We start from the raw sequence: 19,329 nt of genomic DNA, 5'->3' as shown, positions 1-19,329 counted from the left end.
AATTTGAATATGCAAATGAGCCTTACACTAATCATGCCCAAAATACACTCGAATTTTACCCCTACCACAATGAAACTTTACACAATGAAAGTAGACATTAAAAGTAACATTTTTTGTATTACAAGTTTCTTGGAAAATGAATTTGAATATGCAAATGAGCAATACACTAATGGAATATGCCCAAAATACACCCGAATAGGCTTATTTTCTTCCTTTACGCCTACCACAATCACACTTCACACAATAAAAGTATACATGAAAAGTAACATTTCTGTATCTCAAGTTTCTTGGAAAATTAATTTTAAATATGTAAATGAGCTCAACACTAATTGACTTATGGTCAAGAAGCCATAAAGCCGCAGGCAGCAAAAACAGGGGCCAAATAACATAGTTCTTAGTCCCGCTCATATGTTGTTGAACATAACAGCATATTTAATATAACATCACACACAGTCGTTGAAACGACTTTGATGAATTCTGATGTTCTCTGCAAACTGGGAGGAAAGTCGTTAGGTAAGGCTTGTTCGCTAATAATAATAAAAAAAGAATTTAGAATTCAATTCAATTCAAAAAACTTTATTCATCCCCAAGGGGCAATTAAAAAGCATGCTGAGCAGTTCAGGTAAGATCACAATAAACAGCAAACACTCACACACACACACACACACACACACACACACACACACACACACACACACACACACACACACACACACACACACACACACACACACACACACACACAAGAATGAGATAAATAAATAAATAATAAATAATGCAACTTTAAAGTGCAGTGCATTCATGTCCTTCAGGCCAATCAAGTCCAGTCCAACCTTCCACACAACTTAGGAGGTGAGTGGTGGGTGGAGGGTGATGGATGGTTGGGTGGGGCTGGGTTGAAGTGACTGGATGGGGATGGGCTGGGGGCATTGGGTGGGGCTGGGATTGGGTGGGGCTCCACACAGTTCTTGGGCCAGCGATGGCTGCGAGTTGAGCAGGAGGACAGCTCTGGGCACAAAGGTCGCCCTCCTTCTCTGAGTCCTGCAGCCCGGGCATCGGAGACGACGCCCAGAGGGGAGCCACTCAAATGTGGAGAGAAAGCAACTGGAGACAAGACTGTGCAATTAATTCTTAAGGTCAATATAGGTCTTTTAAGTGTGGGAAGTGACATGTGTGTATGCATAAGTCAAGTGTGGCAAGTGACAGCACTCAGTGCATATGGTTAACTTATTGAATGGACATGAATGTGTTAGTTATTTGGCCCCTGTTGCTGCTTGTGGCTTTATGGCTTCTTGACCATAAGTCAATTAGTGTTGAGCTCATTTACATATTTAAAATTAATTTTCCAAGAAACTTGAGATACAGAAATGTTACTTTTCATGTATACTTTTATTGTGTGAAGTGTGATTGTGGTAGGAGTAAAGGAAGAAAATAAGCCTATTCGGGTGTATTTTGGGCATATTCCATTAGTGTATTGCTCATTTGCATATTCAAATTCATTTTCAAAGAAACTCGTAATACAAAAAATGTTACTTTTAATGTCTATTTTCATTGTGTAAAGTTCCATTGTGGTAGGAGTAAAGGAAAAAAAGAAGCCTATTCGGGTGTTTTTTGGGCATATTTGATTAGTGTAAGGCTCATTTGCATATTCAAATTCATTTTCAAAGAAACTTGTAATACAAAAAATGTTACATTTCATGGATTCTTTCATTGTGTAAAGTTTCATTGTGATAGGAGTAAAGGGAAAAAATAGCCCCATTGGGGTGTATTCAGCACCATAGACTTTATACAGTAAATAATGATGCGAATTAAACATATTTCCCCAACTAGGATTTCTTAGGACTTTGTTCTAGACACCTCATAGAAATGATGTATGGTGAAAAACCTTCTGTGACAATTAGTCTGTCGTAAAACGCTATTTTGCCTGGACTATACTAGGCTACTGCTAAATCCTAAAACTAAAAAGCATGTTACATCCTTATTTCATAGTAGCCTACATATTTTTTCTTTAATCTATTAAATGTGACACTGAAAAAAATCTTCTGATTCATGTGGAAAAGCTGCAGCTATAGCTATCTCAGTCAGTCTAATGAGAAAGGTCAGGGTTTGGGCTGCTGTCTGAAGGTCACCGTCTATAAAGTGCAGTAGGCCTATATTACACTCTGCAGCATTGCAAAATGAAATTGACATTGTAATGTTCAACCAACCAATGGAAATCCTGTCAAGTCTGAATGGCGAAAGCATACTTTGATGAAATGATCGACTCGAAGGCATTTATGAAGTAGGCTAACAAGTGTCACCCAATTTGAGCAGTAAAGAACCCTAAAATGTGCAGTGCTTGGAAAAAAATATGTTTGTGAGTCTCTGAACTAACATTTTTCCTAATCAAAGTTTCATGTGACGAATAGAATACAGAGAACTTTTACATTCTTTTCAGATGAAAGTTTATTTGATTTTCTGACATTTTGTATACAGTAACTTACTATTAGGCTATGTGAATACATTTGCTATGGAACATGTTTTAATGCCCTCATTATTATTGATCATTCCAGTTATTCATCAGCAGGAATGGTCTAGGAAACCATGTTCAAAACAGAAAAATTAGTATGGGTATATTTGTGTGAACATACAAAGTGACAGTAGCACCAAGAGTGTTTTCAAACCTTCAAAAACTGCACTGTGCTATCAGGTCCACATGAACAAATAAACAACAAAATATTATAAATGTGTTGAGAGGTTGTGCGATAAGTAAAGGAAGTAAATACTATGATTAAGTAGCCTACTTTCACAGAGATTGTTTGAATGCAGTCTCTTACGAAATAAAACCCTGTGCTGCACATGTTCCCAGGTGAAAAATAACATCCATTACCTCAAGGCATGTTTTAGAAAACTAGTAGGCTATACTACATGTAATGTGTTGTGGTGCAGTTACAGAAGAGGTTTAGTAATACCATGTGAGAGAAAAAAAACACATTACCCTAATATATTTTATAGTGACATTAAAGACTAACCAAACTTGCATAGTTTACCAAACACAGTCCCTATAAGAATGTTAGAGGTATTTTATGTGGATTGATCATTAGAGTTTAAAGGGCTTTAATAGATGTGTTAATATTTTACATTGAATTGCAAACAAGGCTTTAAAAACAGTGCATTGTGGAACAGACCCACCCGAGGCACATGAATAAGACAGGCAAATGTTTATCTGTACTGTTTCACACAAGCATGTTTTTCTTAAACATACACCTCACAGAAAACCAAAATAAGAACCAAAATGGGTCTCAACATAGTCCTACAGAATTTTAGACCGTGTCTTCTGTGGACCTAGCCTCTGCCACCTCCTTGGCAGCGTTGTCCCTGTTGGACTTCTGTTCTCTGCCTCCCACCCTGGCCCTCCGCTCCTCCTCTTTTTTCTCTTTGGCCAGCAGTCGATAGTTAAGTCCCATCCCTATAAACAGGATGACACTGGACACGACGAGGAGGATCCCACAGCCCTGGTATGTGTACTTGTAATCATGATAGATGTCCTTGAACTTCCCTGTGAAAACAAAAAGAGTCACATGTCAGAATTATTAACCATCCTTCACTATCATCTTTCCACTGTGGTTAACAACGCATACATAGCTAAATTAATAGTGTTGATGATCAACTTGGAAGTTTACTCACCGAGCAAAGGGGGCCCCAGCAATACAGGACCACACTCCACAATAGTGACCAGCCCAACGGCACTAGAGAAACGCTGAGCACCCACCAGGTCCATTAAGGTCTCAAAAAGCACTGAGCTCAGCCAGCCAAATGCAAACCCAAAGAACATGGCATAAATAACAAAGCCTTTGTAGTCCATGGACCTGGGAGCAAAAATGTGGCACACACCATTGTACAGCACAGAGGCAGCGAAGAAGTACTGTATTCTGGGCCGCACCCATTTGGTGTTCGCCACAATGCCCATAGAAGGCCGGGCAACCATGTCAACAAAAGCAAGCACAGACAATAAGAAGGCTGCCTTTTCCTTTGGGATATCTCTGCTCTTTGCAAAATTGCTGAGGAACACAAGTGGTGCAAAGAGACCGAAAAACATGATAACATTACCAAAGATATACAGCATAAAGCCACGGTGCTTGAACAAGGAGAGGTCAATGAAGCTGTTAATGGTCTGCGACACTGTCCTCCTCTCTGTGGTCCTCTCGACAGGTTTGGGTTTTGGCCCTATGGGCCGCATCAGAGAACCAGCTACACAGCAATTGAAGAGCAGGCCACCGAGTATCAGGAAACTCCCTCTCCAGCCAAAACGGTCATAGAGCCACGTGTTTAAAGGAGCCAGGGTGGAAAGAAAGACGGGGCTGCCAGCCATGGCAATTCCATTGGCAATGGGTCGCCTCTTGTAGAAGTACTTTCCAATCATGGTGAGGGCGGGGTTCAGGTTGAAGCTTAATCCCAAACCTAAATTAATCAATTCAAAAATAATTGCGTTAATGTTGTATGAGCAAAAAAAATAAGAAATTATTTCTTTGTGTTTTTGTTTTCTAAGAACATAAGATAGCAATGGTGCACAGGAAAACAAATAGATGAGTCGTGACCAAATTTAAGAATACAGAAAGTTAAAATTAGGTACCTCCCACCACACCAATACAAAAGTACAGTGCTTTAACAGAATTGCAGAAAGACGCAGCTATAAGGCCCAATCCAGACAGGCATCCTCCTGCCATCATAACAGGACGACTCCCATACTTGTTAACCAGGATGCTGCTGATAGGACCTGAAAAACAAAACAAAACAAAAAAATAAAACAAAAACAAAAACAAACAAAAAAACAATGCAGCAGCAGATACAGACATACAGTAAAAAAAAAAAAAAAAAAAAAAAAAAGCTCAGGGATGGTGATTTCTGTTAATTCATCAATGTACATTTGTATATTCAACCACCAGAGGGCTCTGGTGCCACAGCTGTGGCCCAGCAAATTCCAACAACTTCTGCAATCATTTTTGTCAGTGCTGCACTGCAGTAGATGTGTTCTCATGCCATTAATAATGTGATCTGTCAGAAAAAGCATGAAAGCTGTAATTAAATAATCATTTATTTGGTTCAGAGATTCATAAAAGTTGACAGAGGAATAGTTTGTTTGAATTCTTTTTAAATGGACTCTCAGTTTAGACAAGAGGGTTGTGGTCGTATTGTGTGTGCATGTGCATGTGTGTTGTGGAGTGAAGGGTGGGGGTTAATATAACAACTGAAATCTTCTTTTCTGCAGGTCTTTTTTTGTGCAGTTGTGGCACCTTGTACACTGGTTCCAAAGAAATAGTGAATCAGACTGAATCAGGCAATAGTAAATCAACTTATTAATATGTATGCACCTTGGATTCAACATCAATTCAAGAAAATCACTATGTATTTGTAAACAAATGCCTAAAATGCAGGGAGGGTTCAGGTTGCAAAACACCATCTCCATCCATGGTTTATAACAACTGGCCTAAATGAGTATGAGGATCCACATGGAAGACACTTCTGCCTCCCTGCCAAATCTCTGTACTATCCAATGAAGCTAAATAGAAACTGACAGTTTTTGTTTAGAGGTTGTCCAGACTCATTTGCCGGCACGCTGCAAGACAAAGGGTTTTTAAATTGTAATACAGGGAGTCTCCACACTAACAATGAGTTCTTTCCTTCCGCCCGTTGCAGGGAGAGTTGCGTAGGATAAAAAAGGTTGGAGACAAACCAATGTAGAATATTATGAATGTAATGAATCAAAAATTGAAGGAGTACAGAGGTACGCAACAGTAGGTTGTTAATGAACTCCCCCTGCCGATGTGCTCAGAATGTCTAATGCACAGACAGAGACACAGTCAGCTGTCGTCTACCCACAACACTTTTTCATCACTTTCACCTACCATCTATTCATCTGTGCATCTGTGTATGTTTACATCTAATCATTTGCTTTCATGTCAAACCTGAACTTTAACAGTCCACAGTAGCTCACAGCTTGTTAGGAGAGGTGTGTGTCACCTTTACAGCCAGGAACAAAAGGTGGTAAACCCACACATTGTACAGTCATTATTAACTCTAATTATACATATTACATAACACTATACAAATCGCACAGTAGCTGCATCTTCTACAGCTAGCATGCCATTGTGCGCCTTATAGGGAATGTAATGCTCAACAATAAGCAGCATTGATTACTTTACAGGGGACACGGTACTTCCTTTGTACAGTAATGAGGACTTAACTTAGGTGTAATGTTTTGCTTGCTTTTTTACAAGCAGTTGGTGAACAGTAGATTTATGAAATCGTATCTGCTTGTGCAGAATATACTGCATGTAGCAAAAATATATTATGAATGTAATTTCTGATGTAAAATGTTTACCACTATGCTGTAGATGCAGTGCCAGCCTGAAAAGAAAATACTTTTGTCCACTTTTATTTGCTTGCTTCTATACCCTGCAAATAAATTTACGACTCATGGCAGAATAGAGGATTTGATATAACCTGTTTCTATGTGGTGTTACAGTTCCCATCTCACATCACTCTGGCACACTAAAGCAACTTTCTTGGAAGTTGTCTGAGATTAGAAAAAGATGCCTGTGTCATCATTTTTACAGTTTATCACACATTAGAGCTAAGAGGAGTGCAGTGTTTTGATTTCAGCGTGGATGGTCTTGAGGGACGGGAAGAACTGCTTTGAACTCTGTTCGCTCCGTCTTGAATATCACGCGCAAGAATAGAGGCCTATCATCTGTTGGCTGCCCAGACCTGTGTGACATCACCCAGTGTCTCAGTCATTTCATCAATGCAGGAACACAACCAAACCCCTGGTGGTCTTTCACTCCCAAAGCGCAGGGGAAAACAATCAGGGGGGCACACAGGGCTAAAAACCATTCATGTGCTTCAGAGACATCTTGTATTCCACTCCTATAAACACTTCAGTACAGGAGCAACAGTGTTCAGTATGAAACAATTGATTTAAGATGAACTACACAGTAGTTCTTCAAATCTACGGTATCTTTGAGGACAAACCAAGGCTAACAGGCTGCACTGCACATATCTTTACTAGAGCTAAATGCTTTAAAGGGACAACGAGGAGTTTCTATTCGGTTATAAAAAAGTCTCACGTTAATGTGGATGAATCTCCGCTACCCACACTTGTTAATGGGCCCATTTTCGATAAATATATCGTTCTGTCTCTATCGTTATTTTGTTATTATTAGTGGTGGCGGAGATGCTGGTCGAGCCGACCAGCGTTTTTTACTTTCGGTTTCGCAACGAGTCATGAGAATAACGCAGCTGAATCGCCGTTTATGGTCGGAACTAGGACGGTATGTGAACCTCTTTGAACCTCTGACTTTAATTCTTGATGAATGAAAACACGAGTCTGTCTTGCGCCGGTCAAAAGAATTTTACGGTGCGCGCGGAGGCTCATAAATGTAGTGTGAAAATGCTTCGCTTTTCCAAAACTCCTCGTTGTCCCTTTAACTGAACAAGGCAAGAATAAACATTTTACAAATGTGATAAGAGCCAGAAACTGATTCAATCCATAAATCCTCTTGACATGATGCATTCTAGATTGTAGCTCACCTCCGCCGTACATGCATGCTAACATGATGGAGGAGATCCAGGACACCTCACTGCTGGTCACATTGAAGATCGCCTCAATCTCTTTAAAGAAGACTGTGATGGACTTCGCAAATGCATAAGAGAAGCCGATAGAGATGAAAGCTCCGGCCACAACCATCCAACCCCAGCCACCTTCAGGTGGGGTGTAACCTTGAGGACCACCGACGGCAGGCGCCATCTTTGCTCACAGGTTTCCTCTTCAACCTCGAGACCTTATATTAAGACGAGGACCTGTTCAGAAGAGAAGCAAAAAGTTAATTTTTGATTAGCTGTTGACAGGTGAGACTTTTCTGGGTTCTTTCAAATTCCTGTTTATCATTTATGAGCCAGAAGAACTTGGGAGAACATGTTGATTGACTGAGAGATGAATATTTAATAAATGCTTGAATTGTAGTAAAACAAAAAAAGTTGAATAAAAATAAAATAATAAAATCTAGTATCAAATATATCATATCATCTGCTGTTTGCTAGGTGGCACTCATTTATGGCCATTTTGACTTGAACTTGCCGTTTTATTTTCAGCTGACATCAACATCTTTGAACATTTTTGTGTGACCTCCATGGATGTAAAATGTCAGCAACACATAATCCTGTTAGAACCTTTGCATCATGGGATTTTTGAGGAAGGGTGGATTGGGGCGTTAGGGGTAGTGAGGGGCTTAACATTACTGAAGGCTCTGTGGCTGCCTGGGGATGTTTTGAAGGCCCCCCGCCCCATTTGGAAGTACAGTAACAGCTGTTATTAGGGTTAACGATCTGTTGTGTAACAGTGCATAGCCAACTTGGAAAGATATACAAAATGCATCCAAATCCATCTAAAACAGATTTCCTGCACTTTGACACCTCCTCACCTCTTAGAGAAGTCAGAAAACGCCCTGCACAGGTTAATGGTTGGCTGTTTATTTGAAATTTTATGAATACATCATGTAGTCTGAAGTTTTGTTGTTGCTCACAGACCATATTTAAGGTCAAACTATACAATATCTGTTTTGGTTGATCCGAAACAATCTGAATGAATAACACGGTCTTAAATATCTAATGCCATCTGTTGATTTTACTCACAGGCTACAGTGTTAAACTTTCACAGCTCTATTATCTGGTTTCATTGTAATGTTGCCTAAGGATTAATGATCATGATTTCAACAGCGATTTCATATTATCTCAAAATGGGGACTATTGTAACAAACTGTGATCTAATGCTCAGACTTGATTATGTGCTCAGTAAACCTGTTCAACATATCTCTTTGAGTAGCTCTGAGTCGCCATCCTTCAATTACTATTTTAATCAAAATACAAGATGATATTTTAGTACAGGGGCACATTTACATTCATGACAACCCAAAGACATGTTTCAGAACAACAGGGACACAGAGCATTGCCGTAACCATGGTTATTGGAGCAGAGTCCTTCAGCGAATCTATCGGATGGGCCTGTGAATTTGTTTTCCATGTTCCCAAAATAAGTGTATTTTTGTGTCTCAGTGCTGGGAGGAGAACATGTGTAGCTCACCATGGCAGCACTACTTAGTAACAACATACATAAAATGTCAGCTTACTCAGAAATGTAAACCATTGTCTTTGTAGAGAGGTAGGCCTACTGATGCAGATTCTTGTGCTACAGGAAGATTTAAATGATGAAATGATTTTGAGGGAGACTACATGTATCTAATTTGTCAATACAAAAGCGTATTTAAAGAGTAGGCTACATTTGTTATGAATATCCATGAATTTTATGACATTTTTGACATGAAGTAATTGATACAAGTTTCAAAAAAGAAATAGGCGGTGTGTGGATGTTCTCTGTTGCTCTGAGACTGTGACTTCATATCTCCTTAACACCTGCATGCTCATCTTTGAACTTTCAAAAAATGTTATAAATGAACTCAGGCTGTGATGTACTGCTCAGAAGCCTGTTTGTCAAATTGACTTTCAGACTTTTTATGAGGCTTTTACTTCATTTTAAACCATTTATGAAGGTGGGAATGTGGGAAGATGCAGTTGAACTGTTGCTGCAGGTTTTCAATTGCAAATTTGCTACAGCCCTGTTCAGAGCAGAGGCGTGCATCAAAGCTAAGGACAAAATACTCAGCTCATGTCAAATAGACTATGGGAGACACAATGTGCATAAAATTTGTTACAGCGAAAGTGCAAGCCTTATCAGCTATTAATTACACAATTATGGCCATGTTTCAGATCTTTTTAACTAGCAGTAAGTGCTTGTCACGTCTGAAGTGTTTATGCTTCCTGATTCAATAATGGTTTATGATTAAGGATTCAATTTCTGGCCTTGCTTTGCTTTGAATGGCTCTCTGCATGTAGGGTGAATTCAGGTATATTGGGACAATTTTTGTAAATTCATTTTCTGAGCCATTTTTTGTCATCAAGATTAATAAATAACCCAACAAATGAGATATGTCTGTATTCCTCTAGGTGTCTACATTCTTTATGTGAAACAATTATGTGCTAAAATTCTTTTGTGAGAGCACAGCACTCTATTTTAAAGGTTTTGACACAAAACTATTTTTTCGCAACTTGTTTGGTAAATTGGGACAGTAGGTTTGGTAATTTGGGACACAGGCTTGTGCAATGGGATTTTGCATGGAGCTGCAATTACATTAAAAAAGACATGAATAGATTGCTTATTTATGTATATTAGGCATATAGCCTATTATTTTTATGTTGTGTATTGTTTATAATCGCGTGATTTGTAACCAAATCAACCAAATATACTAATTATTTCAACAAACAGCAGATTTAATAGCCTAAAACATATTGTGAGCAGACTATTGACCTCAGGAGAAGCAAGCATGTTTTTAAAAATACATTTATTTTTATATTTTGTTAAATATAAATATATAAAATAAAGATAACTCATGACATAATAAGAGATAAAACAATCTGACCTATTTTTGAACGTCACGTCACATATTCAACATTAACCGCTGATTTGATATTCTGAAATGTACAAAGGTACTTGTTTTCCCTATATGTGTAAGAATTTCTCACTTTTAAGCATGTAAGATATGACTACACTATTGAAATATTTCAATATAAACCCAGAAACACTGTCCCAAATAACCTGAACATGCTGTCCCAAATTACCATACCACTATTGGTAATTTGGGACAGCAAGAAAATGTCCAAATTAAGAAAATGTTACATCCTCACAAACCAATGTTTGTTTATTTTAGTGCACCAATGCATCACACATCTTAATATAACTTTCATACCTACAGTAAATTAGTCATACAAATGTAATAGCCTTATATTAAATTCCAACAAAAGCACATGCCGTTTTGCTTACCTCCTGATATTTGGGGTCAGCGTCCTGTTTGATGCTGACCACACACCCCTGTGTGATGTCACCCAAAATATTTAATGTGACTTTTAATGTAGACATCCAAAGGAATGTATCAGCACCTTTAACTTTGCCATAGCCCATTCAAGGCAAGTGGAAGCATTGTTTTTCCTTATCTGTCCCAAATTACCTGATGTCCCAATATACCTGAATTCACCCTATTCGCTGAGCTCCCACCTGCCAATCTTGCACAGTCTCACTTTAAAGGTGATGAATATGAGTCCATCTATAGAGTCAAACAACTTACTGTATTGTTTACACAGGGGGAGAATATCCGCAGAGAACATCGAAGCCCATGAATACAGGTTGAATTTACACTACTCAATAGCTTAGGGCCGAGATTGCAACTGGTTGATGATATAGTGTTTTTCAGCCAAGGTGGACTTGATTTGGTTGATGAATTGGATTAGAGCTCTTATTGGATAAGCCATTTGGGTACAGCAGGTAGTGAATATTTAATGTGTTAAAGAACTTTTGTTATTGAGCTGGGATTTTAGCTGCTGCTACGCAGCTATAAAATTACCTCCTGCATTATTCTACAAATACAATAGGTAATGGAAACAGGAATTTGTGTCTGTTTTTTTTCAATTCATTCTGACATTATGGGTAAGACTACTTGGAATAATAAGATAGTACCTGCTTGGCTGCAACAACAATATATTTACATATGGGAAATAGTAAAACAAGTTAAAATTATAACTGCTGCACAGCAATGGTCGGGCCGGCCAATTTTAGGCAAAATTAGGCAATTTGAAAGTGAAAGTTCCAAAGCTTGTAGCACATATGGTTGATCTGAAGTTTTGAAATTTAATGGTCTTGCTGTAGCACCACCATCAGGACTATTGTCTTGTGTTTCCAGTTGAGGACATCGGGCATGGGATTGGACCTTTGTGAAAAGTTTGGATAGATTTCTCATATGGAAATGTGCACAAGCTGAGGCTTGAACTCACAATTTTCAACACCAACAACCATCCATAATTGGCAAGGGGCAATGTCACATGTAGCTTCACAAATTGACTAAGTCAGTCAGACACCAGACAGCAGTGTGTAAAGGCAGATTTCAAACAGCTGTCCGAAAATACACAAATTGCATCTAGACAGCATGGAGATGTTGGAAATGTGATTTTAACAATGATTTATTGGCTCCATAAATTAAAAACCTATGTTTAAAATGCCATTTTTGCATTGACTCCTATTGTTTGCATTAGAGCGAAACAAAAAAAAAATGCTGTAAAAAATTCAGTTTTTCAGATAAAATTCTGATATTTTCCAAATATTTTCCATCTACCATTGACAAAATGTTGTCCTTTTTTAAATGAAGTTTGAAAATGTGTTTCGCAAGAATTTGCAAGTATACAGTATGTCTACTCTACAATACCGTTTATAGTCAAACATTTTGATGCACTGTACGCTCAATTTTCCATTAATCAAAAATATGTGGATCGTTTGTGTAGAACAGTCTGAAGATGCGTGATGTGTGTTTTCTACATTGAATTTATCAGCGATGTGAATTAAGGGGGTCGAAATGGCTGATGGTAAGGTGTACGAGTAAAGAAAGGTAAAAATATCAGCAACAATGGGCTGTCATGGTGATGGTTAAAGGCATATTGGAGGAACATACCTAAACAATAGTGATTTTTGAGACAGCACATCACGTAACAACTGACAGGATTATGTAATCATTTTATGTATTTTGGAGTTTTCATTTAAACCAACAGATAGGGACGTTTACTATATTGAGAAAATAAGATCAGTACTAATCTCTGTGATACAGGGCTGTCTAGTTAACCTAGCCTAGCATTTATAGACTGGAAAAAACAAGCGGTCTGACTCTATTTAAGTTAAAAATTACAACATACAGCAACAGTTAATTTATCATTATGGGATGGTATGTAAGCGATTTCTTAGCAGTGTCCCAGTGCTAATTCCACTGACGCCGCAGACACACTATTCTTGTAGATCTCAGAAAACGAGGTGTGTATTTCCTACACTGAACTACAATCATTTATTTTGTCAGTCAACTTTTTTCATGTGTTCAGTCTAGTTTTATTATCGCTGTTTTAACTTTGCTTGGAGTTTAAACTTAAGATTTTCATGCAATGTAATGTTTGTATTCAACTTTATTAGACTGGTTAGATTTGTCTCTTCTGCTGTAGTACCATAATCAGTGCAGCCCAGACAGTGGCTGCAGTGCGGCATTAGGTCTTACAAATCACCAGTGTCTATAGGCTGGAGACCTCATTCGCCTAATTAATGTGGCTTTAGCTTTTATTGTTTTTATCCTGTCTGATATTTGGAATTCATCCTTCTTGAAGACTAGAGGAACTTTTTTTTTTTTTTTTTTTTTTTTAACAGTAGGTACTTTTAATTGATTGCAGTGTTGTTAAATGTAGACTACGTGTGTATGGTAAACGTGGTATTTGCAGGACACAGTTATGGACCTGTTGCCACGTTTGATCAATAGAAGGTGAATACTCTGGATTTCACTTTCACCAATTCCACTTTCAAAATGTTTGCACAAATTCAAAAGGTGTGCACAGTTATGAGTAAGGTCAGTTGAAAGAGTTTCATTATCCTAAAATAGTCACCACACATCCACAAGGTGGCCTCTCAAATAGGACAGTATGCTGGGGAAATGTACTGTACTGTACTGGCAGCACAGACATCGTTGACAGTATTTTACAGGCTGAAAAATTCAGTGGGTGACATTAGATGATGAATGCACGAACCGGTTAAGACAGACAGGACTCCAGATAAAATGACAGAAGTACATAAGTAATGAATATAACACATAATTTCATAGTAAGGATTGATTGCTTGGCTCGAAGATGGTGTGAAAAATATCAAATGAAAAGTGCAGAGCTGATTCTCTGAAACCAAGTAGGAGAATGACATAAGTGGACAACGCTGACCCTCACCTCTGACTGACACTGTACAGGTCTAAATAAAAATGGTCCAAGTGGGCGGCCTCAAAGTGCCACTTGACGGCCACACACACAGCAGCAGTAGCAGGGTGGGCTCAGTATAGGGACAATTGGATTTAAAGTCAATGCATAAAGTATAAAGGCTGAATCTTCCTCAGAATGAATTTGACTAATGTGGGTCACCATCAAGGACCTGGGTTTGTTTGGCCGTTGTTGGACTTGATGAACATTAGAAGAGGGGGGCTAAACAGCTGGACAGGTATGCTGCGTTCAAGGGTCCCATCTACACAGGTTTTCTAGAAAACAATCCTTCTTAAATGTATTCCTATTTCTATTAAAATATTGGTTAAATTCTCACAACATACCAAACTACGTAGCTTATATTTTACATAATTTTTTCTTTTTTTTTCCTGCTTCTGGCAAAAGTGTTTCCATTCTGCTCTGAGCCTCTCATGACCTCAGGTTGCTAATACCACTTACAAGATCTGGTGAATTTGTCTGATTAATTATAGATTCAAATACTGTGTTAAATATTTGCTCAGGGAAATTGCACACTCACATAATAAGTACTGAAAAAGCAATACATCTTTCATGAACATCCAGCATGGCTTGTGCAGGCAATTAGTTTTAAAGTGATGTCTGGCAAATGTTGAATGTGAATAGTATCTTTGTCAAGCATCTTACCTTGGCAGGAGCTCTCGAACAAGGCCAGATGAGCTCTGCAGATAAACGATGGTTTCTGAGGCACGTTAACACACAGCTGACATCACTGAATAGAGCCACTCAATATGCATGAAATAAAAGAAAAATCACTGCTTATGTTTCACAGATACTCCAGAAGTGATCTGTGGGTCTATATCCACTGTGACAGTCCAGACGTTGCTAGTGGCCCCTCCGCTTCAGACCTCATCTGTTCCCCGTGACTAAAGCAAAGTTGAAAAGTTGAGTTCATTCAGTGCCAGGATCAAACTGCTGGACGATCTGGACACTATGGAGCTAAATGGTGAGGTCAGGCAAGTTCTTATTGGCTGTGGGAGGCTTAGTGCCGTGCCCCTACAATACTTTCTCCACCCCTCTGTCATGTGCTGAGAGCCACAGGGTTACAGTTTCACTCCTAGGCCCTTAAGTATGAGTGACCTAAAAGGATATCAAATAATATCTGCACTCTAAGAGATAAGATGCTTTCTGGGATGCTGATATCCTGTATTGGCTGATTTATCTGTGTTATTCAATTGAATATTGAAGTTGCAGCTATAAGAAATCCGGTTTGCTTTAGACAACAGGCATTGTCTACTTCAACAACCTGGAGGAAAGATTTTTGAAGCCTTCAGGGGTCAGTCCCAGTTGAGCCTTTCTCCTAAACTCCCCGAGGAGCTATAAATGATTCTGTGTATGGGCTTGGGACAGGAAAGGTCTGAGTACAGGAGGTTATTGAAACAGTGTGTACTTGCAAAGTGCCTTCAAATTCTTGACATGCTTGATACATTATTTCTCTTTGTTACGCTGTTTTATGCTGTTCCTCTCATTTCTTCACAGCAATAAGAACTTTTATTGCTTCTCAAACGGAGGATGTAATAAAGCAACACCTACGATTCATTGTTTTCTCCTGGGCTTGCATTTTTATACAAGTGTGAAGAATGGAAATGGATTTTTTTGGGGAAAAAAAGCTTTCATATTTGCAGATACACACTCACTCAAACACTCACACGCACATGTACAGTTTATAGAAACATGAATACAACTCTACACCCCTATGCGCCTTCCTTATTTTTTTAGCAACATTGGAGACATGCAGAGTCCACCATCACTGTTCAGACTTAAACATCTCAACAGCTACTGGATGGATTAGATGGTACTAAGGATCAAAGATATTTACACTCTTTACACAAATATAATGACTTTGTGGATTCTCTGAGTGGTGCCACCACCAGGTCAAATATTTCACTTATTCAAAAATGAGATGTCATATCTTCAAGATCAACTGGCACAAAAATGTCTTTAGACAGTTATGATTCCAAACCAATTTAATCTAACGACTCTGGTGATCCCCTGACTTTTCACTACCACCATGAGTTTAACATTTTTATCTCAACAACTCCTGGATGGATTGCCATGAAGTCTGGTGCAGACATTCACGGCTCACAGGAGGAAGACTTGTGATAACTTTGGTCAATTATACTGCAGGTTTCTGCTAGACTAGAGACTTCACAAAGTCAGGCACAATAATAGATAAATAGGTTAAACTACTCCAAGGCAAGTCTAATAAAGACGGAGCTTGACCTGCATTCTATATCTGAAGTTCAGGGGCAATACAGTTGTTGACTTCTTGAGTTACTGTGACATTTGTGCTTTAAAGCTGGAGAGGACTCCAGTTTCGCTGTCAGATTAAACCACATCACTGCAGCACGCCTCTCTCTTGTTTCTCTGATTGTATCTTTTGTGTGAGCTGCCAGGGTTTGTACAGCCTGAGCCTTGCTGTTTCTATCTTTGTCCTCCTATGAAATCCCTCTGAAGAAATAACACTTGCGGGTCATGCAGCCTACCGGCGGAGGTGTACGTACATTCCTGCTTTATCGGTGTAATCACTCTGAGAGAGCCAAACCCCAAATCAACGACTCAGGAACTATGACATCATCCCCTCTCCTATCCCATCCCATGATGTCTGGGTGTCTGTGGCCTACGTGTCAGACCTCGCGCTGCCCTGGGAGTTAATTGTTCTAATCCTATTGTATGAGCACAGGAACCAGAAAGGTTTCTGACCATGCAGGGGGGCCATGCTTAGTAAGGGGTAGGTGTCTAGTAATCAGGCAGCAGGGTCTCTAAAAGCATTCATGTAAAAAACAACCACGCCACATCTCAGTATGAGCAGCGTACACTTTCATACACTGCTTAATGACAAATATTTGTTCATGTTTGTTTCTCTGAGTTTAGCTTGTTGTGTGTCAATGTAATGGTGAACGTAAAAGTGCACTGGGAGCTACTGATGTCCTGAATTCATATCTCCATGTGGAGATACTTGACCCAAAAAAAAGGTTATTCTATTGGCTTAGTAAAAGAAAGAAGTCCCATCATTGAAACTTTGGCTCTTGGTACTGGTGGAAACTGGTGAAAGAATATGTTGTACTATTCAGGAAAAAATTGCAGATTTTGGCAACTCTTGATTTCTCTTCTGGCAGGTGGGACCTGTTCTTGGTGCAGTCCTGGGTGGGATTGGAGGAGGGATGAGGAGGGTGGTAGAATTTTCTATGTGTTTCTGGTTCATTATTTAGGTTAGGCCCAATATAGGTGATGCTCTGAATACATCCGTATGTTGCACATGTATGCACAATTATCTTTAATGAGTCATCACATGTTTCTTTAGGTAAAAAAACAAGTTAATATGATTATGTGTGCGAAAAAGAATGATAAAATACATTGATTTCAGAGACATAGCATTGAAACACTCCCCCATAATAAAACCAGCTAGCTGTTGACATATTCTAGCTGTTGACCACAATAGAATATAAAATAAAATAAGGATGTATTATGATCAAAAACAAGTTCATTGAGGAATACCTGCAATACTATGAAATACATTTTTTGCAAAGAGCACAACTCAGTCAGATCACTTTAGATTGTGCATCAAAGGGTTAATATCCACAGTTATTTACTAATAACCCTCTTTTTTATGTCTTGTTGATCTGATTAATGTTTTTGTCTGATTTAGATGGAGTTTTTTTTTTTTTTTTTGCTCTGCTTGACGGAGTTATTGTTTGACTGTACATATGAAGTTTAAGCTTAAAGCAGAAGTGAGTGATATATAAGTCTTAAATAGTTATATCTTCCGACAGCAATCACTTACATAGAGTGTTTGGACTGAAACACGGGTCTCTCAGTCCCTCTGCTCTGCTCTGAGCCGAAGAGAAAACATTTATCGTATCCTACAGTTTTTATCCAATGAGGAGAGAGAACGGCATGCAGGGCTGTGTGTGCAGCCAAGGAACGCCGTGAATGTGGTGACGTAGCGACGAGGACTGTTATGGTGCGTTCAAGGAAACTCGTATTTTTCCGACCGTGAAGTGGTACCAGTTCGATCTGGTACGAGTTCACCGGTCGGAAGTTACGAGTGGCCGTTATAGTGACTTTCACCGGTAAAACAGGTCGGAAAAACACGAGTGGGTTGCCTGGAACGCTACAAAGTCGTAAGTTGTGACTTGAAGCTGTAATTTACGATTTCAAAAGCCTGCCTGGAACGCAGCATTAGCGAAAACGACCGGATCACTCACTTCTGCTTTAATACAAGTGATGCTCCATAATGGAATTATGTGAATCATTGGATACATTTTTCAAATTCAGATCTTATTCTTATCTGTACATGTGACAATATCCTTGCAAAAAGGCCATTAGGATTGCAGAACGTCAGGCACGTTACTTCTTCATTTTCAAAAGACACACTTACATCAGTGTTTGTTACAGTTCACCTACACACCCAGAGCTGGGCTCAAAAGACAGTCGTAAAAGACAGGGAGAAGATGCGATGATGGTGGTTAGTATGTGGTAAATAATGGTCATGTTTTTTGTTGATGGTGTTTGAACTGTTGCAGCTGTGTGTGTGCAGCAAAAAATCAACAGAAATAGTTGCGTAAACAATGAAAAGCAGTGTTTGAGAGAGGAGTTTAAGCTCTGTTTGCTGTTTTACCCCTGTACACCTGCTGCGCCAAGTGAGCAAGATTGTCAAATTGTTGGCTCAGGAAAGTAACAGAAATTGTCAGAAGCAAGAGGTGAAGCCCTGGAAAAGTGTGTGTGTGTGTGACTGTGTGTTTGTGGTGGCTTAGATACTTCAGATTCAATCAACTGACAAGCATTTGGTCTGGAGTTTATCTTGGAGGACGCAACATTTCAACATTTCAAGTATGTAAGTGACGACGATGACCACATGTAACTAGACTGTTATGTTAGAGAGTTATGATTCAGCTTTTTCTTTATGAATCATGGTATTTTCTCTACCACCAAATACTCAGGGCTGAGTAGTGGTCTGCAGCTCAGTAGCTGGGAACTGCTGCTGTGAAGGACCTTATGGCATTGACAGAGGGATTAAAATTGATAGGCTCAGTTATGGGAAACACAGCTTCTGTACTATATAATAAGCTGTGGTAAGAGCGCCACAAATTCTCACTCAACACATCCAGTGTTCTTTGTTGATTACTGTGAGTGATTTACCATGTTTTCAGATGCTATACAGTGATGTAGGCTACTTCTACTATTTACTCAAATATCATATTATATATAATTAGAGCATCACCAAGTTTACAATAACAGTATGAGCAGTGCCGCCAGGACTTGGGTAAACATTGCACCACCCCCAGCTGACGTCTTGACTGGATGAACAGTAATGGCACTGTGGCCCATAGAATTGACACTCACAGGTCAAAAGTCAGTGGCAATTAACTTTTGCTGCAGA

The 19,329-nt window shown here is 39.0% G+C and overlaps 1 protein-coding gene across 1 annotated transcript; it reads right to left on the bottom strand.

The window, feature by feature from the left end:
• Positions 1–2,727: 2,727 nt before the first annotated feature.
• LOC310986567 (monocarboxylate transporter 1-like) lies at positions 2,728–14,971 on the bottom strand. Its single transcript, XM_083972520.1, has 5 exons — positions 14,574–14,971; positions 7,570–7,839; positions 4,613–4,756; positions 3,667–4,440; positions 2,728–3,538 (listed from the first exon to the last, which is right to left on the bottom strand). Exons 2-5 carry the CDS (start codon positions 7,784–7,786, stop codon positions 3,303–3,305), a joined length of 1,371 nt encoding a protein of 456 aa, XP_083828646.1. The 5' UTR covers positions 7,787–7,839; positions 14,574–14,971; the 3' UTR covers positions 2,728–3,302.
• Between the last annotated feature and the right edge of the window lie 4,358 nt (positions 14,972–19,329).

The sequence above is a fragment of the Trachurus trachurus genome (assembly GCF_905171665.1).
Source record: "Trachurus trachurus genome assembly, chromosome: 5".
In the NCBI taxonomy this organism is placed as follows: Eukaryota; Metazoa; Chordata; class Actinopteri; order Carangiformes; family Carangidae; genus Trachurus; species Trachurus trachurus.
This window is presented reverse-complemented; position numbering and strand designations above follow the sequence as displayed.

Bases quoted from the DNA above. Each gene is read 5' to 3' on its own strand.
- LOC310986567 (XM_083972520.1), bottom strand. From the start codon at position 7,786: ATGGCGCCTGCCGTCGGTGGTCCTCAAGGTTACACCCCACCTGAAGGT. The intron at 4,757-7,569 runs GTGAGCTACAAT...TTTGTTTTTCAG, and splicing joins AGCATGCATGTACGGCGGAG to GTCCTATCAGCAGCATCCTG. The intron at 3,539-3,666 runs GTGAGTAAACTT...TTGTTTTCACAG, and splicing joins GCTGGGGCCCCCTTTGCTCG to GGAAGTTCAAGGACATCTAT.